Source organism: Acomys russatus, chromosome 31 (genome assembly GCF_903995435.1).
Source record: "Acomys russatus chromosome 31, mAcoRus1.1, whole genome shotgun sequence".
Taxonomy (NCBI): Eukaryota; Metazoa; Chordata; class Mammalia; order Rodentia; family Muridae; genus Acomys; species Acomys russatus.
The window spans coordinates 35,608,940-35,633,429 of NC_067167.1; the positions used below are offsets into that span (position 1 = coordinate 35,608,940).

The following is a 24,490-nucleotide window of genomic DNA, read 5'->3' on the forward strand; positions in this document are numbered from 1 at the left end:
CCACATTTTAAACTTTCAATATTTTATAAGTATTACTTAAGAGCAAACACTGTTTTAAAAATACAATTGTAGGTTTAATGTGACATCAAAATAGCAGCAAATAACCAAAGTCTTGACAGGTCTATAAAACTATATGCTTAATTGGGCCAGATCAGTTAAACGTCCTTTATAGTTGTAAAATCCTGGGGCACCTATTTCTTAAATCTGTTACATGGTAGCAAAGGTGAGAGGACACAGTCATGGAGTTAAGAATCCTGCTCATGCTGGGAACAAGTGTAACATTCCCAGGGGGTTGTGCCTCACCGCCAGCTCCTCAAGACACCCCGAGCACCACCCACAGGAACAGGAGTGGAGTACCCAACAGTAGTAATTCACAAGATTCTAGGCCTGAGGATGGGGCTTATAGACTGTGTCAAGCTCCGTGCTTGCAGCATGCCTGTGAGGTGGGTAATGAGCCCTATTTTACAGTTATAAATTTAAGATTTATAGAAATAGTGACTTGGCCAAGGACAGACAATTAGGATGGGTGCAGCAGTGGGTGGGATCCTGCCTGACTCCATAACGCCTGTCCCATTGCACAAAGCTGTCTAGCCAAAACCACACAGGCGTGTCATCCTGGCAAGTCTCCACTTGGACAGTAAGTGTTCCTGGACACCAACTCACCTCCCTAAATCTTCTGAGAGTAGAAAAACGTAGCAAAGAGCAAAGCGATGGCATGTTCTCCACCCTCTTCCTCTGTATCCCATGTGTCTTCTAATCTCAACTATTTCATCTTCCAAACTTTAGCGGTATCAAAAATTAGCGATCTCATTAGCTCAGGTTGTTACTTTTACCTGTGCCTATTACCACTACTCAAAACCTGGTGGATGAAGAAAACAACAAACAAACAAAAACCCATGAACTGTGGGGTAAATGACAAGAGCAAACAAAATGAGCGTCTCTCCTAACTTGTTGGCCAATGCTCACGTTCTTTACTGTGTCTACAAGCTTCTTTCTATCCTCCAATACGCATAAACCGTCCGTTGAAAACACGGTGCTGAATTAAGAACAAATATGACCATTTCTATTTGCTGACTACGCTATAAGCTGAACTTACCACATTGTTTTGTATCCATGATACTGCTGTAGACCTCAGGATAAACTATTATCACTCCCAAACTTAAGACTGGACAGAATTCAAACACGTACTTTATATAATTACCCTTCCGTAGCAAGAGAATAAAAATTACCAGCCGGGCATGGTGGCGCGCGCCTTTAATCCCAGCACTCGGGAGGCAGAGGCAGGCGGATCGCTGTGAGTTCGAGGCCAGCCTGGTCTACAAAGTGAGTCCAGGATGGCCAAGGTTACACAGAGAAACCCTGTCTCGAAAAACCAAAAAAAAAAAAAAAAAAAAAATTACCTATCAGAGTCAGACATGGTAGCTCACGTCTGTAATCCCAGCACCCAGGGAGGCAGAGGCAGGCGATCACTGTGAGCTGAGGCTAGCCTGATCTACAGAGTGAGTCTGGGACAGACAGGACTGCACAGAGAAACCCTGTTTCGAAGAAAAAAAGAAAAGGAACTATGAGAAAAGTGACCGTTGTTCTTCACTATTTTTACATTCTCCATTTCTTTTTCTTAGAGAGAGAGACAGAGACAGACAGACAGAAAGACAGACAGACAGACAGAAAGAACCTGTAAGGTCTCAGAAACCCAGGACTAATCACGAACAGCAAATTAATTGTACCAAGTGGACTTTCATAGGGAGTCAGTTATTCCATGTAAAGTAATGGCATATCGTGGCAAATGCTATAATCCTGCAGCTAGGAAAACAGAAGCAGGACTGCAAAGCAAGACCCTGCTTCAAAACAACAGATGCAAGAAAGAATCTAAAAACAAGTTAAAAAAAAAAAAAAAAGGTAATGTCTAATCTGCAGATTAAAGCACAAAGCAGAAAATGACGAATGTGAGACCTTCCGTGGTAGGAATGTCTGACCACGAGACAGAAGAAAACCATTTATGCGATGTGTTTTGCCTGCACACATGAACACACTCCACAGGAGTGTCTGGGGCCCTTGGAGGTAGGAGGAGGGTGTCGGATCCCCTGGAATGAGTCGCAGATGTTAGTGAGCCATCATGTGGGTGCTAGGGCCCAAGGCAGAGTCCCCCAAAGAACAGCCAGAGTTTTGTTTTGGTTTGTTTTGATTTTTTGAGACAGAGTTTCTCTGTGTAGCCTTGGCTGTCCTGGAACTCGCTCTGCAGACCAGGCTGGCCTCGAACTCACAGAGATCTGCTAGCCTCTGCCTCCCGAGTGCTGGGATTAAAGATGTGCACACCACCACACCCAGCCAGCCAGGGTTCTTAATTGCTGAGCCTGGTCTATAGCCCCACTTTTTTTTTTTTACATTAAAAAACGAAACAAACACCAACCTGAAAATGGGACCACACCATTAATAATCAAAGCACTCGCTGGGTGTGGGCGCATGCCTTTAGTCCCAGCACTCTGGGAGGCAGAGGCAGGCGGATATTGTGAGTTTGAGGCCAGCCTCATCTACCCAGTGAGTCCAGGACAGGCAAAACTACACAGAGAAACTCTGTCTCCAAAACAAAACAAAACAAAACAAACAAACAAACAAAAAATCAAAGCACTCAGGAGGCAGAACCAGGACAACCATGAGTTAGAGACCTATATGGGTTACTAGGTAAGATACTGTCATTAATGAACGAATGAATGAATGAATGAATGAATGAATGAATGAATACCCAATCTTCTATGACCTTCATGTAGCTAGTAAAATAGTAAGGAGATAATAACTTTAAATATTGTTAGTTATTATAATGGACTGGCTAAAAGACAGCCACATGGCATTGAGAGCTACTTAAAAAAATTCACACATTCAAAACAATCTCAGAGAAAAACAAGATTCCTAGACAAGCGCGTAGGATACACCGCATAAAGCTGCAGAAGCCGAGCGCCACGGTTCCTGAAGAGGGGAAGGTACAAGTAACAAGCCTTGGCTTAACAACAGTGGCACAGCAGTTCCACTGACGCCTCAGTTGTCTCAGCTGCCAGGATCAGCCTCTGCTCAGCCCATCTAAGAACATCACCTTGTTAGTCAATGCCAGGAGCCTCGCTGGGCACGGTAGCACACGCCTGTAACCCCAGCACTCGGGGAGGCAGAGGAATCTCTGTGAGCTCGAGGCCAGCCTGGTCTAAGTCCAGGACAGCCAGGGTAACACAGAGAAGTCCTGCTTCAAACCCTCCCCGCAGGAAAGCCAGGAACCTAAGCTAAAGTTGAAGGACTAGACAAATGGAATCCCACAGTTACAACCCGATCGGGGCACATGATATACATTGCTCCTTTTTATAGATTAGTTAAAACTGATAGAAAGTCACCTAAATTACGGTGCATAATCTTCACTAAGTACCTTCAATGAGAACACACACAGTACCACTGGGAAAGGGAAAAAAGAAAAGAAGAAAAAAAAAAAAAAAAAAGGGAAGTGCTCAGCAGGAGGCTACAAAGACCACACAGGAGACAAAAGTAATCTCCACGGAAATGGGTGACGACTGCGGAAATGACGCAATCCTTCAAAAAGCAGAGGAAGCTGCTGATAGCACAGTGCCTTCTTATTTTACATTCCCAGCTAGTACAATGTTTAACACACAGTAGGTACAAAATAATAACAGTTCTTGAGCTGACAAGATGGCTCAGGAGGTAAAGGTACTTGCTGCCAAGTCTGATGACCTGAGCTTGATTCCCAGAACCCACACTGTGGAAGGAGAAAACTGATTCCTGAAAGTTGTACTCTGACCTCCAGAAAGGCACAAGGCATGTCCACACACATGTGCATGCACCACCACCACCCCAACACACTATTGAATTTAACTCTGTAACGTCAACAGCATTTTCTTAATATTTTCCATAGGAACAATTTCACTTTCCCACCCAGTATCTTTCCTCTCTGTGTCAAGTTTACTAAAGATTCAAATCAGCCCGGCATGGTGGCGCACGCCTTTAATCTGAGCACTCCAGGAGGCAGAGGCAGGCAGATCACTGTGAGTTCAAGGCCAGCCTGGTCTACAAAGCCCAGGTCTACAAAGTCCAGGACAGTCAAGGCTACACAGAGAGAAGCTGTCTCAAAAAACAAAACAAAAAGCCGGGCGTGGTGGCGCACGCCTTTAATCCCAGCACTCGGGAGGCAAGCGGATCGCTGTGAGTTCGAGGCCAGCCTGGTCTATAAAGTGAGTCCAGGACAGCCAAGGCTACACAGAGAAACCCTGTCTCGAGGAAAAAAAAAAGCTAGGAGGCTCCATAAATTCAACTGTTCCAGAGAATTTAGCTATACAATTGCTCTACAACTGTTAAGGACCCAGGGCGAAGCTCTGAAAACAGCAATACTAAAACATGACAAAAACCATGATTACAAACAAACAAGCAAGCAAACATCCTTGAATTCTAGATATGTCAATCCCAGTCAGTATTTTAGAATGGGTATACTTTTAATTTTTAATATATATTATTTTTCGATTAATCTCTTATTGCTGAGAAGCAGTCTGCAGTCAGGGTTAGCCTCAATCTCTCTGTGTAGTCAAGGATGGCCTTGAACTTCTGATCTCCACCATCCGCAGTGCCGGATTACAGGCCTGTGATAGATACTATGTCTGGTTTATGTGGGGATGAAACCCAGGAACTTGTGTGAACAACGCAATCAGTTTACACCAACTGAGCTATATTCCTAACCTGTGTCTGTGTGTAAGAGGGGTGGTAAAGGGGGGAGGTGAGGGAAGGAGAGAGGGAAGGAGGGAAGGGGAGGGGAAAGGAACAGACAGACAGACAGACAGACAGTGATTGATTCTTATTTTATACCCAGGCTGGCTTTAAACTCATTATCTTCCTGCCTCTCAGACTCTAGAATGCTGAGATCCAAATGTGTCACCATAATCAGCTACACACACACACACACACACACACACACACACACACACACACACACACACCACGTTCTGTGTATTTTGGGGGCAGGATATGCATGTGTGTGCATGCTCTAGAGACCGACGGTTAATTTTGGATGTCTTCTTTTATCTTCCTCTACCTTTTTGAAGGTATGTGTGTATGTGTTGGGTTGTCAAGGTGCCCTGGAGGCCTGGAACAGTTGTTAGGTGCCTTGAATCAGGGGTTACTGGCATTTGTGACACCTGACATGAGTGCTGGGTACTGTGCTCCCATCCTCTGCCTGGCCAGAAGGGGCTTTGAACACCTGATACCTCTTTAGTCCGTTTACCTTGCTGTTTGAAGCAGGGTCTCTCACTGAGCCTGGAAATTACTAATTCAGCTAGATGAACTGTCCAGCAAGCCAACAGAACTCTCTCACATCTGGCTCCCCAGCACTGGGACTACAGGCAAGTGCTGTGAGGGTATTAGGACCCAAACTCAGGAACTCAGACTTCACTAAAGCTCCCCTCCCAGACCCTATAGATGTAGCGACTCCTCAGAAACAATACGGGTTTGTTTGTCAACATCCCCATTACCTGTCTGAGTTATCATTAAAGAAACATATTAAGTATGTGATATCCATTCAACAGCAAGCAACATTCAACATGTCTTAAATAAACATGTATCAGAGATGGGGCTATAACTCAGTACTTGCCTAGTGCAGCCATTGCTGTTGTTGTTGTTGTTGTTGTTATATGAGGTTTATTAAATGAGCATGGGGAGAAAAAACCCCAGAGGGAGAGAGAGACAGAGAGAGGAAGAGTAAAAGGAGTAGAGAGTAGAGAGAGGGAGGAGAGGGAGGGAGTAGTGCTGCAGCCCTGGTTTGATCCCCAGAACCAAACAGTGCTTAAGACACTGTGCTGGGGGCTGGAGAGATGGCTCAGAGGTTAAGAGCACTGCCTGTTCTTCTAAAGGTCCTGAGTTCAATTCCCAGCAACCACATGGTGGCTCACAACCAGCTATAATGAGATCTAGTAGCCTCTTCTGGCATGCGGGCATACATGCAGGCAAAACACTGTATACTTAATAAAATAATTAAAACAAACAAAAAAGACACTGTGCTTCATGTAGGACAGGTATCTGCCCTGGAACCCATGTTAAAGAGACTTGTAAAGGAAACACTCCCATCTCACAGGCGGGCCAGTTTGCAGCTACGGCCACTCTACAGCTCACTCTAACTTCAGAGTCCTGTGCTTTCTCCCCACCGCATCATACGACTTCCCCACAGAACAGGATGCTGCTCTCTCACACAGTATTTTGTTATCTACATCTGATGGCATCTGACAAAGCATCCCATGACAGTCCCTATGGGCAAGGCTAATGCACTGGGTTAGGAGAGCACCAAAGCTGGAATAATTGGCAAAGCTGCACTAAACTAAAGGATTTGTGACTACTGTATGTAGTAGCCCATAAAGGAAAACTCCATTAGCAACTGTTTCCCCTCAAGAAGAAGAGGGGCATCATGGGGGGGGGGGGGGGGGAGGGGCACCCAGTCCAAAGACAGTGCAGGGCTAAAGACAAACTGATCTCTGGCCATGGAGCCCCAGAGTGCACTGGAGTTTTGCATTTGGCCCCCTCCCTCTGTCTTTTCAAAGACTTTCAATATTAACTGAGGAGACCACTGAACATACTACCAAATCCTCAAGTGAGAACATTTCAAACCAGCCAACCCAGCAGTAGGGTCTACAGCTCACTCTCTGTAGAACCCAGCACAGAACCCTGGCCTAAAAGGGCCCAAATAATTTTTTTGGCAGGGGGATTAAATCAAGTCTTAAAAGGATATTAACAATTCATCTGTGTCTGCTTCCTGGCTGTACATGCAATGTGACCAGCTACCTCCTCAAGTTCCTGTCACCATGTCCCCTGCCATGACTGTTTCACCAAACTATGGACTAAAGTCTTTCCATCCTTAAAAAATAGTAAAATAAGGGCTGGCAAGATGGCTCAGAAGTTAAGAGCACTGGATGCTCTTCCAAAAGTCCTGAGTTCAATTCCTGGCAACCACATAGTGGCTCACAACCATCCATAACGAGATCTGGTGTCCTCTTCTGGCCTGCACGTATTACATGCAGGTGCTGGTAGAACACTGTATACATAATAAATAAAATCTTTTTAAAAAACAGTAAATAAAAGTGGCAGGCTTTAACACCAGTGCAAACCAAAGCAAACTTTAACAGGTAAAGCACACTGGAGAATAATGCTTTATTACAAAGTCATAGAGAATATAAAGGCTATACGCTTTTCTTGAAGCAATTAAGATAAAGATACTTAGTTGGCAGCAAACCCAGTATTAACCAATGTCACAAGTAGCCCAGAAACTCATGGAAGCTTTTCTGCTTCCGTGTCAGAAAAAGAAGGGGGAAGTGACCACCTGTACCTCTCTGTTCGGTCCAAGCCAGCCTGGAATCCCGCTTTTCTACAGCTCAAAGCATGCCACGTTAAGAGAAGAAGGACATCAGCAGAGCACGAGGGAGGGCACCTGTAATTCCAGCTACTCTGGAGACTGAGGCAGGAGGATCATGAGTTCTAGACCTGTTTAACAACAGTAGAAGACGTGTCAGAAAGAAAGGAAGGAAAACAAAGGCAGGAGGATGACTTCTGAGTGCCGGCTATCATCAGAAAAGTGTGAGAATGGATGTTAACTGCCACCAGAGACCCAATTAAAGGACTGGAGCTGTTTACCTAAGACAAGACTCTAGAGGTCTTGAAAGCCATCTCAACTATCTCAAGGAATCACATATCCAAGTTTCAGAGGGCAGAACAAAGACTAAAACAGATTCTGGCTCTACAAAGAGAAAAACTCGTTTGGCACTAGACATAAAACGACCTGGGAAACCTCCAGGCATAGTAAGCTTTCTATTTTCAATGGTATCAGTTCATTCCACCTCCAAATGAACCCGGTGCCTTTGGTTTGTTGGCAAGCTCTCTACCACTCAGCTTTAGGCCCAATCTGTGGCTTGTAAGATGTTTAAAATGAAAAGAAAAAAAAAGTGGCTCAACAACGGCTGAGAACAGTGAGCTGCTAACTACCTATGGTTCTGGTCAGTCCTGAAATTTTTTACTGTTTGACATACACTTTTTAATGAAAACACAGTGTTTTAAAGGGTGCTTTAAATACACAGCACTTTAAGACGGTAAGTCGGTTGTTAGGTATTCCTCCACCACCTTCTGACGTACAATCTCCTGCTTTTGGAAGTTAAAACAACACAAGGCTGTCTCATAGATGATACAAATGAACGTTCTCTGGGAGGAAAGCACTGTGGAAAGCACTGAGGTGAACCGCTACCCACAAGGAAGGAAAGAAAGCGCTGTTTCCATGTGTTAGTATACAACAAAACTTTCCCTTCTGTAACGTAACGCAGACACTTTACAGTGAGTTATACAGAAACCCACAGGGATGCTACTGATGTTGAGGTCCACAGTGACTTCACCTTCCCTGTGGGGTTCAAAGTGGCTTCTTTCACATAGTTCAAAATCTTTCATAACTCCAGGTATAGTGGTGCACACCTGTAAATGCCAGCACTTGGGAGGCAGAGACCGAGGCAGGTGTGGATTTGAGGCTTGCCAGGTCTACAAAGCGAGTCCAGGACAGCCAAGGCTGCACAGAGAAACCCTGTCTCTCGAAAACCCAAAACATCTTTCATCACTTTTAGCTCTGAGTGTCTTAGAAATATATAATCTAAGCACAATTTTTGTTGTTGTTTGTTTGAGGCAGGCTGTCCTGGAACTTGCTGTTCGGATCACGTTGGCCTCAAACTCACAGATATCTCTGCTTGCTCTGGCTCCTGAGTGCTGGGATTAAGGACATGTGCCACCACACAGGACTCCCAAGCGCAATTTTTAGGTTGAAGAGCTAAATTAATTTTAACTGCCATAACTTTCTCTTTTCTCTTACATTGTAGAACAAAGGAAAGTGTAAAGGGAATTGTTTATTAATCTCCAGAGGCAGTGCACCAGAACTGCTCAAAATCTAGTCAGGCAAGAGCATCGGCTTCATTGGACCATTGACTTGGGCATCGTCACCTGACATTCACTTCTCTAGATGCTATGCTTTATATAGAATTGAAAACAGAAGAGTAAAAATAAAACATGGACTCAGAACCGGAGCATCTTTGTAAACTCTACACTCAGTAGTTTAATAATAGCACCCAACATCAAATGTCACACCCATTAGATTATGCATTCCAGTGGTGTCTGTGTTCTAGCACACTTCACAATTACTAATTAAGATCTATTGTACAAGCCGGAGCAGTAATAGTAGAGTTTACCCCACTTCAGGCCCAAGTGCATTTCCACACTTACCTTGACAACCCTGTGTACTAGATATAATCATTATGGCTACAGTAGCAGTAGAGTCCTAGGGATACACCGGTTTAAGAAATTTACCCACAGTCACGGGGGCTATAGCAATAAATGGACGCAGGATATGAACCCACACAGCCAAGCTCAAGTCCACAAGCCTTTCCAGACTAACAGATACATTTCCTCTAACACCTGAAAACTGATTTTTTTTTTTTTTTTTAAAAGGAGAACAAGGAGACCACAGCTCCTTCAGTGGCCTGGTTTCACTTTCAATTACATTGTAACACTCTTCCAACCTAACCATAGAAGAAAGCCAGCCTTTCAGGACAGCAAAGAAACGTGTAGCAGTAGTGCCTGGGTTTTTTCAGTCTGAAGACCAATCGCAGGCCTACTTGCAACATGATGTTTCAACATGGGTAGATGAACCTCAGAATTAGTGACCCGCACGTTAAGACTCCAGACGGCTGCAACGAAACTGCGTAACCGGCAAGCGGTCGTTTCAAAAAACAAAACAAATAAATAAATAAATAAAAACAAAAACCTCCAACCATGGTTGTTCTACCACTCCCATTTACTTGAAAACAGGACAAAATGGAACTTGCATCAACACTTAGTCATCAGGACACTCTGAAGTTACAAACCACCTCGTTCGCAAATTCGAATCCGCAGCTAAGTTCCTACTTCTCAAAGGCGGGGGGGGGGGGGGGGTTGTCGGGCTGACACTCCAGACCACAGGAGTGCAAACACCTGGGGTGCCCCAGCGGAAGCGCATCAAAGGGGAAAACTAGACCACAGACCGAGGGGGACTCCCGGACCTGCGCAGCGTCTACCGGGAACTGGGGACTTTTCCGAGTCCTTCCCCCTACCCTTCTCCTTCCCGCAATCAGTCTTGACATCTACAGGCTGCCCGGAGCCAGCGTGTCCCCGAGGCGATTGGAAAAGGCACTGGGGAGGAGGGAGGGAGGAGGGGTGACAGGCCAAGAGGCAGAGCAGCGAGCGCAGGTCCCCAGCCCGGCTCCCCCGGGGTCTGCACCTGCAGGGTGGTGATGTGCTTGTCGTTGAACTTGTTCTCGCAGTAGCGCAGTACCAGCGACGTCTTCCCCACGCAGCCTTCCCCGAGGAGCACCACCTTGAAGGAGTAGGCTCGGCCCCCCGCCGCCGCCCCGCCGCCGGCCGCAGCCATCCCGCCGCTGCCCGGCCGCCCGAGCCCAGCGCCGCGCCGAGCCCTGCACCGCCGCCGCCGCGCCCGCTCCTCCCGGGCCCGGCTCTTCACTCTCCGCCGAGCCCGGTGCCCACCGCGTCCTCGGGCGAGGCCTGAGAGGGCCGAGAAAGTCCCAGAAATGAAGGGCCCCGGCCACCACCACGTCAGGAACCCGAGGCCAAGAGAGAGCAGCCTCTCCTCCCTCTAATGGCGTCTCCTTCCTCCTACGTCACACTCCGCGTCACGTGCCCGGGGCGGGCGGGGGGCGGGGCCGGCGGCCGGCCGAGCCTGGGCCTGTTCCTGTGTGCGCAGAGATGGGCTGGGTGCTCCAGGAAGCCTAGGGTGATGTTTGTGGAAGCCGACGCCGCTCGAGTGGGATAGAATACCTTGCCCGAGGAGTGTTCACCAAGGAGACAGCCTTCACACACCAGGGGTCATCGCTCGGCCAGCCCGGCCAAGGTGCCCTTGAGTCTCTTTATGGGGATCTCAAATCTGGGCAATTGTACTTTGCAATTTGTCCACACGGCCAGGTCTTCCCTTTTTTCCACGTCTCAGCTTAAACCGGAAAGGCATCCCCGACCACCCAGACCTTCCCACCTCCTTCCATCCCTCCTACTCACTTCCTCACTAAGATATTTCCCAACAATGGGGTGCTTTATCAGCGATTGCCACACTCGGGTGGAATTCCTATTAGGCTGTAGGTTTAAGGCCAAGGATTGCAGAAGACTTAACCTAGCTCCCTTCCAACCTTAAAAGCCAGGCTAAGAATAAATAGTGTTTCTTTCTTTCTTTCTTTCTTTCTTTTTTTTTTTTTGGTTTTTCGAGACAGGGTTTCTCTGTGTAGCCTTGGCCATCCTGGACTCACTTTGTAGACCAGGCTGGCCTCAAACTCACAGCCATCCTCCTGCCTCTGCCTCCCGAGTGCTGGGATTAAAGGCGTGCGCCACCACGCCCGGCGAATAGCGAATAGCGTTTCTTAAATCATTAAGCCCTGCTTCCCCGGGATTTCTGTCTTCTATGATGGGTCTGGTTTATTTGATGCCTCCACTTTATTTCCTGAGATACAACTTCCCAAGAAAGCCACTTGGTATTTCTGAAATTTTGTAATTTGGTGCCATTTAAGATATACTTTTATTTCATCAGACTTATTTTACATTTCAACTTAAAAAAAAGAAAAGGTGCGCCCCGCGGCATGGTGGCACTCGCCTTTAATCCCAGCACTGGGAAGGCAGAGGCAGGTGGATCACTGTGAGTTCCAGGCCAGCCTGATCTACAAAGCAAGTCCAGGACAGCCAAGGCTACACAGGGAAACCCTGTCTCAAAAAACAAAACAAGAAACAAACAAGTCAGCCAATGTGTGACTACGTCCACTACTGATCATTCTCTGTATTGTATTAGATAAAATGTCTCTGTTCTCAGCTTACATTTTTAACCAAGGAAGTAAGACATGGGCAATTACACACGAATACTTTTAACTTGAAGTGGTTCAGAATATTTGGCAAACATGTTTGGTATGTCGAGTTAGCATACCAGAAAAGCTTTCCTGGAAAAAGCTGCCTTTTGTTAAGGGTATCTTAGGCCAAGAAGAAAGGCATGAAGTAGGAAGAAGCGCACAACATTGAGCAATTGAAGTGTGACAAAAATTCAGACAAAAAAAAAATCAAAGGAACATCACTTTTAAGATCAAGGCCACCTGTTTTGCATTCTGAGTTCGAAGCTAGTTGGAGCTACATAGCAAGGCCTGTTTTGATAATAATGAGAAGAAGAAGAAGAAGAAGAAAAAGAAGAAGAAGAAGAAAGGAAGTTATGATGATACTTAGAAGGAATCAAGGGGTCAATTCAAAAATGGCCTTTAATCATTAACAGAATGCTATCAGGTCCTTTTACAAAACTACCCTTGCTGTAGTAAGAAAATTGCAGGATGAAATTACTTATATCTATCTAGGATCAATCATCTATAAGATTGTCTTACAAATATTTTCATAAATGTACCTGAGATCACATTATCTACCTTACTCCTTCTGCTGGCTACAGTCTTAGGTCAGCTTGACGCACAAGCTAGAGTCCCCAGAAAGGAGGAGACCTCAATGGAGAAGATGCTGACTTAAGATGCAGCATTTTCTTTTTTTCTTTTTTTAAATAAGATTTATTTATTGTGCTCGCTTCGGCAGCACATATACTAAAATTGGAACGATACAGAGAAGATTAGCATGGCCCCTGCGCAAGGATGACACGCAAATTCGTGAAGCGTTCCATATTTTTTTGAGTGGAGAGTGTGATACGACTTTCTCACATACTCTGGTGCCTCACATTTGACCATGTCCCCTGGAGGGGGAGACCTGGTGGCACTCAGAGGAAGGACAGCAAGTAGCCAAGAAGAGACTTGATACCCTATGAGAATATATAGGGGGACGTAATCCCCCTCAGGAACAGTCATAGGGGAGGGGAATAATGGGAAAATGGGGGGGGGGGAGGAATGGGAGGATACAAGGGATGGGATAAACATTGAGATGTAACAAGAATAAATTAATAAAAAAAAAAAAAAAAAAAAAAAAAAAAAAGATTTATTTATTTATTACATATACAGTGTTCTGCCTGCATACCAGACGAGGGCACCAGATCTCATTATAGATAGTTGTGAGCCACCATGTGGTTGCTGGGAATTGAACTCAGGACCTCTTGAAGAGTAGATAGTGCTCTTAACCGCTGAGCCATCTCTCCAGCCCCAGCAGCGTTTTCTTAATTCATGGGGGAGGGCCACCCCTGAGCTGGTGGCCCTGGTTTTTAGAAAAAAGCAAGCTGAACCAGCCAGGGCAAGCAAACCAGTAAGCAGCACCCCTCCATGGCTCCTGCCTCCAGGCTCCTGCCCTGTTTGAGTTTCTGTCCCGACTTCCTCCAATGATAGACTATGATCTGGAAGTACAAGCTGAATAAATCCTTTCCTCCCCAACTTGCTTTTTGGTCATGGTGTTTTGTCACAACAATAGAAACCCTAACTAACACACGGGGCTAGTACCATGTCTATCAAATATTTGCATCCCTGAGCTCTGCGGTGTAATGCTTTATTTGTATGAACTAAGTGAAGCAAACGAAGGAAGGCTCAGGCTATAAAAGACGCCATGTTTTGGACATAAAATTTCAGAAATCCTTTTGTACTTATGGGGTTTTGGCAGATGCAACTTTCTCAAATTGTTCTCTATTGGAAGCACCTGGTAAGAGTGATTAAAAATAGACAGTAATGGCTGTGGACGAATATGAACTCCACAGGAATCAATATTTTCCTTCATTTGTGCAGTTACTCAGCAACCTGTGTTGACTGCAAGACTGTGTTCCTTCCTTCCTGAGTCCATCCTCCAGTGTGGGAGGCAACAGGTAAGGAATTAGAATAAGGTGGATGTCTCGTTTAATGTCAACCAGAATTACACATCCTTTCTTCTTTTTTAAAAAAAATATTTATTTTGTTATTATTTATTATTTTTGTTGTGATGATGATGTACACAGCGTTCTGCCTGTACGTATGGCTGCAGGACAAGAGAGGGCATCAGATCAAATTATAGATGGCTGTGAGCCACCATGTGGTTGCTGGAAATTGAACTCAGGCCCCTTAACCTCGGGGCCATCTCTCCAGCCCCCTGTTTTCTTCTTCCAATCAGAATCAGGCACCTGTCTGCATCATCCCTTCCTGGGCAACTCAGGAACCTACAGATTCTAGTCTATTTGAATCTTCTTGGAGGCTTCTCCTGGCTTACTGTTGCATCTCACCAGTAAAAACAATTAAGCTGCAAGTGCGAGCACTGACCACCAGAGGACACCAGCAGCTCAATAAAATTTACCAGGGACAGGGCAAAACCCTTTTCAGATTGCCTTAGCACTGCCAAGGTTCTTTAAGAATAAAAAAAAAAAAAAAAAAAACAAAACAAAAAAAAAAAAAAAAAAAAAGAATAAAAACAAGGAAACTGTCAAAGATCTTCCTCTGAGTTTTAGAAGACAAGAATATTCTCAGAAAAAAAAAGAGAATATTCTTAGAGACATGGGGATGGAAGGAGGAAGAAAATCCGTTTCCTACGCCGTTTGTTTACCTCTAAGTTGACGGATGTTCTGAGAAAAGTATTTCTTCTCAAAGAAGGAATTTAACTGAACAGTAGAATTCTCAGATCTTACCAGTTTCTTCTAAAATATGTCAGGGACTAAAAAGAGGACAAAGTAAGATTCCAAAATGTTTGTCTTAAATGTGCCACTTTAAAAGTCTATTTTTAGGGGCTTGGAAAAATGGTTCTGTGGCTAAAGGTCAGAGATTGGGTCCTTGGATTCTTGGAACCCACATGGGGTGGCTCATAACTGCTTGTAAATCCAGCTCAAGGCATCCAATGGCCCTGGCCTCCTTGGATTTCTCTCTCCCCCCCCCCCCCCCCCCCCCCCCCCCCCTCTCTCTCTCTGTGTATGTGTGTGTCCCTCCCTTCCTCTCTCTCTGTCTCTCTCTCTCTGTTTCCCCCTCCCCTCTCTCTGTCGCTGTTTCCCCTCCCTCTTTTTTTTTTTTTTTTTGTAACCTTGGCTGTCCTGGACTCACTTTGAAGACCAGGCTGGCCTCGAACTCACAGCAATCTGCCTGCCTCCCAAGTGCCAGGATTAAAGGCGTGTGCCACCATGCCCGGCTCCCCCTCTCATTCTTGCTTTCACTTGGACACACTAAAGTAACTTAAATCGACTTTGAAGTAACCAGAGCATTAAACTGATCTATTCAAGATGGAAACACTGTATTGCCTATTGGGTGATTATTAGCAATACTGTTGCAAAGTGGGAGTCTCTAAATTACTGGAGTCAGCTGAGAACTCAATTTTACTGAGTCAGTCTGGAGCCTGTTGGGGGGCCGGTTCCTGTCTTTAATACACTGTCTTTCGCTTGCTTGGCTAGAGTTACACCAGGATATTTTATATTATTTGTGGCTATTGTGAAGGGTGTTGTTTCCTTAATTTCTTTTTTAGCTTATTTATCATTTGTATAAGGAGAGCTACTTAATTTTTTTTTGAGTTAATTTTGTATCCAGCCACTTTGCTAAAGGTGTTTATGAGCTGTAGGAGTCCTCTGGGAAAGCTGGGGGGTGGGGGGTATTTCCCTTATGTGTACTATCCTATCATAGTCATACAGAGACCTGTGTACACTGGTCCTGACTCACTACGGTGATGGGTACTAGATTGGCAACTTGACAAATCTAGACCCCCATAGGAAACAAATCTCTGGGCATGTCTGTGAGGAGATTTCTCGCCTGGATTTCCAGGGGAGGGAGGATCCACCCTAAGTGTGGGGCACCATTACTTGTGCTGGGGTCCTACACTGGCTAGAAAGGACAAAGGGAGCTGAGGCATAGTTTTTGTCTCGCTCAACTTCCCCACAGCGGACACAATGTGACCAGCTGCCTCTTGCGTCTGGTGCTGTGACTTCTCCACAGAGACAGATTGTATTCTCTATGGATTAAATAAACCCTCCTGTACATTGTTCTTGTCATTTATTTTTGTCATAGCAATGAGAAAAGTGACTGATAAACTTTCCATTCCAGGACTGGGGTTCTAGACTGAATGACAAGGAAAAGGGTCGCCGGGCAAGACTGTTCCCCTCGCTCTGCTTCCTGGCTGGAGACTTCATGTGCCCAGGCGCCTCACGCTCCTGCAGCTAGAGCTCGCCATGATGGACTAACGCTTCAGTTTAAGAAAAAAAATAAGCCGGGCATGGTGGCGCACGCCTTTAATCCCAGCACTCGGGAGGCAGAGGCAGGAGGATGGCTGTGAGTTTGAGGCCAGCCTGGTCTACAAAGTGAGTCCAGGATGGCCAAGGCTACACAGAGAAACCCTGTCTCGAAAAACCAAAAAAAAAAAAAAAAAAAAGAAGCCCTTCCTTACGGAAGTTGCTCTCATCACAAATTCTGCTGCAGCAGACAAGGACAGAATTATGACTTGTCAGGGCTTTTCTCAGTATACTTCTTAACTTCTTTTTTGTGGGGATACTAATTTATTTTTGCATTCTCTTGATTTGGTCAGTCTGGTTGGAGAGTCTAGCCAATTTTTTTCTAGGAGTTATTTTTTTTTTCATTGATTTTTTTCTCCATCATTTTTCAATTCTTTATTAATTTTCACTATTCTTGACTTTTGCTTGTTTGAGGTTTTGTTAGCTCTTCTTTTTTCAATTTCTTCAGAAAATAATCCTAAGGCTGGGCATGGTGGTGCACACCTTTAATCCCAGCACTTGGGAGGCAGAGGCAGGTGGATCTTTGTGAGTTCAAATCCAGCCAGGACTACAAGAGAAACCCTGTCTCCAAAACAAAACAAAACAAAACCAAAAATCAGATCAAGGACGAGCAAGATGGCCTCCGTGGTTGTAGTGCACCCCTCCCGCATCAGATACAAGACAGAAACAAAACAAAACAAAACAAAAAAGAAGAAGCCAGGCGTGGTGGCGCACACCTTTAATCCCAGCACTCGGGAAGCAGAGGCAGGCGGATCGCTGTGAGTTCGAGGCCAGCCTGGACTACAAAGCAAGTCTAGGACAGCCAAGACTACACAGAGAAACCCTGTCTCGAAAACAAAAACAAAAACAAACAAAAAAAGAAGAAAAAAAGAAAAGGAAAATCTAGCCAACCAATTTAAGATCTCCATGTCTTGCTGGCTCTATGTATTTACTATTACAGACGTCACATCCCTCTAAGCACTCATAATTTTGGCATCATGCATTTTCATTTAGTTTGTGAGACATCTTCCGTTGTCGTCCACCTACAGGTTGCTGTAGAGAGCAGTGTTAACACTGTTTCCTTCCTGCAGCCCAAAGAGTTACATCCTAATTCCAGGAAACTGTGAATTCCGGATTACACTGTAGAGGGCAATTCAAGTGCAGATGGGATTATGGCTCCTGATGGCTGAATCTCATTTATTTGTTTATTTATTTTGTTTTTTTGGTTTTTTTTTTTTCCGAGACAGGGTTTCTCTGTGTATCCTTGACTGTCCTGGACTCACTTTGTAGACCAGGCTGGCCTCAAACACACAGAGATCCGCCTGCCTCTGCCTTCTGAGTGCTGGGATTAAAGGCGTGCGCCAATTGCCGCCTACTTTATGACTGCATTTTACAATAGAGATGTCATCCAGAAGAGCCCAGTGTAAGCATGAGGGTGTGTAGGGGAGGCTGAGAGAGGCAGTATGTCAGGGGATAAAAGCCAAGGCGGGGCAGTGTGGTCCACAAGCGCCAGCCAGCTCAAAGATACGGGAAAAGGAGCCATGCAACAAAGAATGTGGGCAATCCCTCGGAGCTGGAAAAGGGTGTGTCTGTGGGTTGACCAGATTGGTGTGCAGCCTTCCTATGCTGCAGCTTCAGCCAGGAAAGCCCATGGCGACTCTCTCAGGGAGCTGTAAGACAGCAAGTCTGTGTTTCAGGCCATGGAAACAAAGAAACGGGCCGAGGTAAGAGGTTAGCTAAACGCTAACACCTGAGCCGAACTCTCGTCATCTCCTGTAGTACCTTTTGCGTTCTGTAGGCATCAAAAACAGTTTGCTAAATCATTAAGTAATTGAAAGCCATTTACCAATAACTGATATTATTTGTTGTTTCTTTAGAAGAATACTTTTTTCCCCCTGAGACAGGGTTTCTCTGGGTAGCCTTGGCTGTCCTGGACTCCCCTTGTAGACCAGGCTGGCCTCGAACTCACAGCGATCTGCCTGCCTCTGCCTCGCGAGTGCTGGGTTTAAAGCCTGCAATACCACCACCTGGCCCAATTTTTTTTTTTAAAGTGACATTTTTCTCATGAGAAACTATGCAGGCCATAACACAGTAGAGTAAGATTTTAAAGTGATGAACAACTATTCAGTTTGTAGATTCTTGGGAGATGGTGGTGGGAGCGTTCCCTGCCCCAGAAGCTGGCCTGCATGCAGGAAGCCAGACTGGCACTGGCACAAGTTCACTCGTTGCTCTTTGTTTCCTGACCATGGATACAGTGTAACCGGCTGCATCCGGCTCCTGCCGCCTCGACTGCCCAGCGTGATAGGCGGAACCTTGAACAGTGAGCCAGAAAAGACCCTTTCTCCCTTAAATTGCTTTCATCAGAATATTTCCTCAGCTGCAACAGAAGAAAAAGAAAACAAACTAAGACAGTTCTCTACTGTGGAAAAATGTCTCTCAAAAATTAAGTCAGGTTTATGTCTCTAATCCCAGTACTTAAGATTCAGACCAGCCTGGGCTGTATAGCAAGACTCTGCCATGATAAAAGAGAAAAGAACAGAAAAAGGAAAGAGACCGGGAGATAGAGACAAAGAGACTACCGCATTTCTAATGTCACAGATGCAGATATAATTCACAGCATTTAGACTTGTTCCTCCCACAGGGAGGGCTGTTTCTGGCAGGAGAAATGAAAAAAATCTTTAAATTTTTACCTAAGACTCACTTTATTTGTAATTATTTTTTTAAAAGATTTATTATTTATACAGTACTCTGCCTGCATGTACACCTGCATGCCAGAAGAGGGCACCAGATCTTATTATAGATGGTTGTGAGGCGCCATGTAGTTGCTGGGACTTGAACTCAGGACCTTTGGAAGAAGAGCCAGTGCTCCTAACCTCTGAGTCATGTCTCCAGCCCCCATTTTTAATTATGTATCCGTGTTTGGATCTAGAGAGGAGGGCATGAGAACCACTGGAGTTGCTGTTGCAGATGGTGGAGCCACCTGACCTCAGTGCTGAGAACCAGACTCAGATCCTCTAGAAAGGCAGAAGACACCCTGAGCCATCTCTCCAGCCTTAGAAACTTCTTTAAATGATACAAATTAGCACTAACTCAAAAAGAAAATATGAAGTCAGGCATGGTGGCGCAGGCCTTTAATTCCAACACTCAGGAGGCAGAGGCACGCAGATCTCTATGAGTTCGAGGCCAGCCTGATCTACAAAGCAAGTCCAGGACAGCCAAGGCTACACAGAAAAACCCTGTCTTGGAAAAAAAAAACAAAAAGAAAAAGAAAATATGAGTGGCCTTATAGCAGATAAATAAAATTGAGTTATACTTTGTAAACTCTAAACAAAGAAAATTTATGGCCCAGGTTGTTTCATTGGTGAAATTTTATCAAAATCCTAAAGAAAAGAGTAACAACAGTTTTACACAGTGGAAGGAGAGTACCATTTCTGCAGCTTGTCCTCTGTCCTCCACATGGATACAAACACAGAGACATGAACAGAAATAAAAAGGTCTTGTTAAAATATCAGAAACAGGGACCTGGAGAAATGGCTCAGTATGCAAAAGCATGCACCATGACGTTCTGATGGCCTGAATTCAATCCCTGGAATTGTAGTGGAAAACGGACAGACTCTGGGAAAGTCGTCTCTGCTCTCCACAGATGCACTGGAGCACATCTCCTCCTCTCCCTCTCCTACCACCCCACTACCCCCAACACACACACACACCACAAATAATAAAAACTGAAGTACATTTAGGACTGGGGAGATGGCTCATCTGCTAGAGCATTATGGTGGCTCACAACCATCTGTTACTCTAGTTCCAGGAGATGACCCTTCTAATCTTTGTAGACGCCAGAAAGGGACACATGTACATGCAAAAATATGCACACAAATAAAATAAATCTAATGCACACACACACACACTCACCCCACAACGATAAGGTGGTGGTGGTGTGACAGAGGAATAGCCGAGCGATCAGCATCTATAGTGCGCTTAGTGGTGGGAAACACTGTCAACAGCACCAGAAATGGCTTAAAGCCCTTCCCCAAGCCCCCAACCCCCCCTCACCCCTTCCAATGCCCCACTGCCCCCCACAGCACTATGGGTCATCGTGCTCCCCCCAAACTTCCAAAAACCAGTGGCTTGATTTTTTTTCTTCATTATCTTGACGGAAGGACGGTGCTGTGGCCTCCTGTGGCAGTTTGGAGATAATGGTCCCATCCTTAAATGCCCTATCCCTTTCAGGACAGCAAAATGTTCTGTTCTGTCCTTCCTGGGTGTTGCCCACACCTGTCCCTAGATCTTAGGCCTCCCTTTCAGTGCAGGCTCACATTGTACCTCTGCTTCCTCTCAGATGCTGGGGCAGCACTTGAGGACCTCTCTTAACCTATGCCTTACGATCTCCTTGAGTGCCCGCTTCTTGAGCTCTCTACCCCAGAGAGGGAGAAAGAGAGCTCCGTGTACACTCCCAAGGAAGAAGATTGTACACCTGGCTCCGAGGTTCCCTCTGTTGCCGCAGTCCATGTAAGCAGAACCGAATCTGCGGAGGTCACAGGCGTGTTAGCTATGGTCCGGTTATCACTCTTGCTTCCCCATCAAATACCCCCAGGCTATTTGTCCCTGGTATCCCCACCCTGCAATAACCCAGCCTTTCCGCTTCACCCAGGTGCCAGGGTTCTGTCAGATCACACGCTGCTTTTTGCACCAGTTTTAGAAAGCAGATCACTATTAACCAATGGGGGTGGGGGCGGGGCTCCCTTGGGGGTGGGGATAACAAAGATCGAAACTATGCAACCACTTCAAACAGCATTCGGCAACCTCTGACCACCGCACCCGTGCCTACAGCTTTATCAATGACCTTAGTCTGGGGAGGGAACACACCAAAGGGTCGAGTTTTAAGCAGATTGCCTTCCTTACTGATAAGCAGCCGAGAGGAAAGCCTAGGATGTACTACGGAAAGGTTTCTCTGTGATTCAGAAAATGCCTGGGGCAAATGGAGTCTCTTACAAGAATCCCAGCTGGGCTTCCACTGGGGAGCCCTGAAAGGAAGCCAGCTTTGTGGTACTCCTCTCCGGGCAGTATGACTCACTGAGTAACATTCTGAGGGACATCATGTTTTCGGAGAAAGGAGGAACAAAAATAGGCTGTTCTGGAAAGTTCCTCGGAAGCCACAACAGAGATCAACATCGTTCTCAATTTGGCTATCACGACATTTAGCTGAGGATTTAATGTCTTTTACATTTCTAGTCATTTGTCTTTATAAGACTTGAATTTTATTAAAATTTTAATTAACGATCTTCAAGTTATTCTCACTGCGGTAAGATTATCTTGTTCATAGTTTTTCTTTCTGCTCCTACTATACAGACCGTCTTCAATTATTGGTTTGTTTGTTTGTTTTTCCTTATTAGGACTTAGGTTTCTCTCTCTCTCTCTCTCTTCTTTTTTTTTTTTTTTTTTTTAAGGCCACGAACAGTGCAGTAAGTTTCTCCTACAGTTGTGCTGGCCATGGTGAAAGTGGGAAGGCTAGGACTTTCCTCCTGAAGTCAGGATCAAAGGGTCTGCAATGGGCCCTGTGAGAATGGAGACTCCAGAGTTTAAACACCAGTTCTTCTGTTCCCCAGTGGCATAGCCTTGGGCAAACTAGTTAAACTCTGCACCTCAGTTCCCTCACCATTCCACGGATTCTTTTGTTTGCTTTGTTTTTCGAGACAGGGTTTCTCCGTGTAGCCTTGGCTGTCCTGGACTCACTCTGTAGACCAGGCTGGCCTTGAACTCACAGAGACTCACCTGCCTCTGCCTCCTGAGTGCTGGGATTAAAGGCATGCGCCATCACGTCCCGCTCTTGTGGGGTTTTATATTAATTACATATGTCTGGGAAGCTCCAAAAACACTTACCAGGAAGGATATTTGCTTCATAAATTTCCCTCCTAAAAATGGAAGTCTGGGGGCTGGAGAGATGGCTTAGTGGTTAAGAGCACTGGCTGCTCTTCCAGAGGCCCTGAGTTCAATTCCCAGCACCCACATGGTGGCTCACAACTATATATAATGAGATTTGGTGCCATCTTCTGCTGTGCAGGCTAAACACTATACATAATAAATAAATAAATAAATCTTTTTTTAAAAAGTGGAAGTATGGCCAGGCATGGTGGCGCAAGCCTTTAATCCCAGCACTCCAGAGGCAGAGGCAGGGAGATCTCTGCACGTTTGAGATCAGCCTGGTCTACAAAGCGAATCTAGTACAATCAGGACTACAAGAGAAACCCTGGCTTGAAAAACAGAAAACAACAAAGTCTGTGTAGATGGTTATTACCTGTCACACTGGGAGTCTACCTTTCTATTCTGCCGCAGCACAGCTGCCCATCTGGCTCTGTCTTCATAAAGCACCTTGCCTCCTGATATTCAACCAGAGCAAACATCTCACAGGAGAAAGAAGGTAGTAAGAGTTCAAAACTCAAAGCCGGGCACGGTGGTGTGTTGCAGTCATTTTACCTGTATGGCCTAATAATGGTTATTATTAGGCCTATAACTATTATTACAGCAGTATTTTCTAACCTGCTAGCAATTAATCAAGACACAGACACCTGTTATATTTTAAAATCGCCTTAGTTAACCTGGGGCAGGGCAGCTATTAACCCCCTAAATTATTTCCCATAGTGGGGCAGGTATCCCATGCCATCTGCTTCTAATAATTTCTATCAAGCTACCTCCCATCCATAATCCCAAATACTTGCTAATTGTCATCATCTGGGCCAAGTCTCCATCCGTGCTGGCCATGTGCTTCTCCACCTGACCCTTTTCTTTTTCTCTGCTCTCCTAGTCTCTTCCTCCCTCCAAGATTCTGTCTCTCCTAGCCCTGGAACCTCAGCCACACCTACCCCATTTGCCCTGCCCTGGTGTGATGGCCTTTTAGAGGTCAAACAGGTTAGGCTCTTAGGCAAGGTACAAGGTGGGGCACACAGACAGCAAACAGTAATTGGCATCAGAATACATCAGACCAACCTCCAACAGTGGCACATGCCTTTAATCCTAGCAGAGGCAAGTGGATCTCTGAGCTGGAGGGCAGCCTGGTCTACAAAGCAAGTACACGACACAGCCAGGGCTACACAGAGAAACCCTATCTCAAAGAACAGCAATGAGTTCAAAACTCCCTTGGCAGTCCTGAAGGCCACTGCGTCAACCCCACCCTACACAGGACTCTGTTTGCAGGCCGGCCCAGGGTTGCGATAGCCACAGCCCTTTCACTTCCTCAGCAGGCTCTTTCTGCAGAACAGATAGCAAAGAGGATAGCTCAGAGGGGAGCTTCATCTCACATTCAAGGAAATAGATTAAAGCTTCCTGGAAGTTTCTCTTGCTCTGAGAAAGACCTGGAAGTTCTGACAACCAAGTACAGCTCACTGAGGTCTGGGGCCTTGCCTCTTGGGGGCCTTGCCTCCGAGCCCCACCTTCCCTCCTTCTCCCTAGACCTGACAGGACTGGGATCTTGACTTCAGGATCCTACAAAGAGAATTGGGCCCCACCGTGGTTCTTTTACAATAACTCTGCACCTATGTGCTAGTCACTTTGCTGTTACTGTGATAAAATGCGAGATCAAGGCAACTCATGGGAAAAATGTTTATTTATTTCACTTAGGTTTCAAGAGATAAGAATCTGTCCTGAGCTGGGCATGGTGGTGCACTTTTTTTTTTTTTTTGAGACAGGGTCTCTCTGTGTTAGCCTTGGCTGTCCTGGACTTGCTTTGTAGACCAGGCTGGCCTCGAACTCCCAAGGATCCACCTGCCTCTGCCTCCTGAGTGCTGGCATTAAAGGTATGCACCACCATTCCTGGCTGTGGTGCACATTTTTAATCCCAGCACTCAAGAGGCAGAGGCAGGCAGATCACTGTGAGTTTGAGGCCAGCTTGGTCTGCAAAGCAAGTCAAGGACAGCCAAGGCTACACAGAGAAAGCCTGTCTTGAAAAAAAACAAAAAACAAAACAAGAATCTGTCATGGTGGGGAGGCATGGCAGTGAACTGCAGGTTTTGCTGCAGGAACTCCCTCACACCTTGAGCCACAAACACAAAGCAGAGAGAGAGAGAGAGCCCCCTGTAGGCACAATTTTCTTAACAATTATATTTTATTATAAACTTATTAACTGAGCATACCTTACTTATAACCCGACTAACTTAAACAAAAGGAAAAGGAGATTAAAGAACACAATAATGAAACCTTAAGAATATCAGTTCCGAGGAACTGGAGTAGTTAGCAGGATTTCTTCTCCTGGAACCTGTCTCAACCATAACCGGGAGCCTCAGCCAGAGTCTGGAGCCC

The 24,490-nt window shown here is 45.5% G+C and overlaps 1 protein-coding gene and 1 non-coding gene across 2 annotated transcripts in view; one reads left to right on the forward strand and one right to left on the reverse strand.

Moving 5' to 3' along the window:
- Window positions 1-10,469, reverse strand: part of Rab21 (RAB21, member RAS oncogene family) — a 30,748-nt gene extending 20,279 nt beyond the window's left edge. Inside the window, exon 1 of the mRNA XM_051172741.1 lies at window positions 10,313-10,469. Coding sequence (XP_051028698.1) covers window positions 10,313-10,462 — 150 coding nt within the window. The 5' untranslated portion in view covers window positions 10,463-10,469. The remainder of the gene's footprint in view (window positions 1-10,312) is intronic.
- A 2,166-nt stretch (window positions 10,470-12,635) lies between these two features.
- On the forward strand, window positions 12,636-12,742 carry LOC127183837 (U6 spliceosomal RNA). Its single transcript, XR_007830085.1, has one exon. It is a non-coding gene; the product is annotated as a U6 spliceosomal RNA (small nuclear RNA).
- The last annotated feature ends 11,748 nt before the right edge of the window (window positions 12,743-24,490 follow it).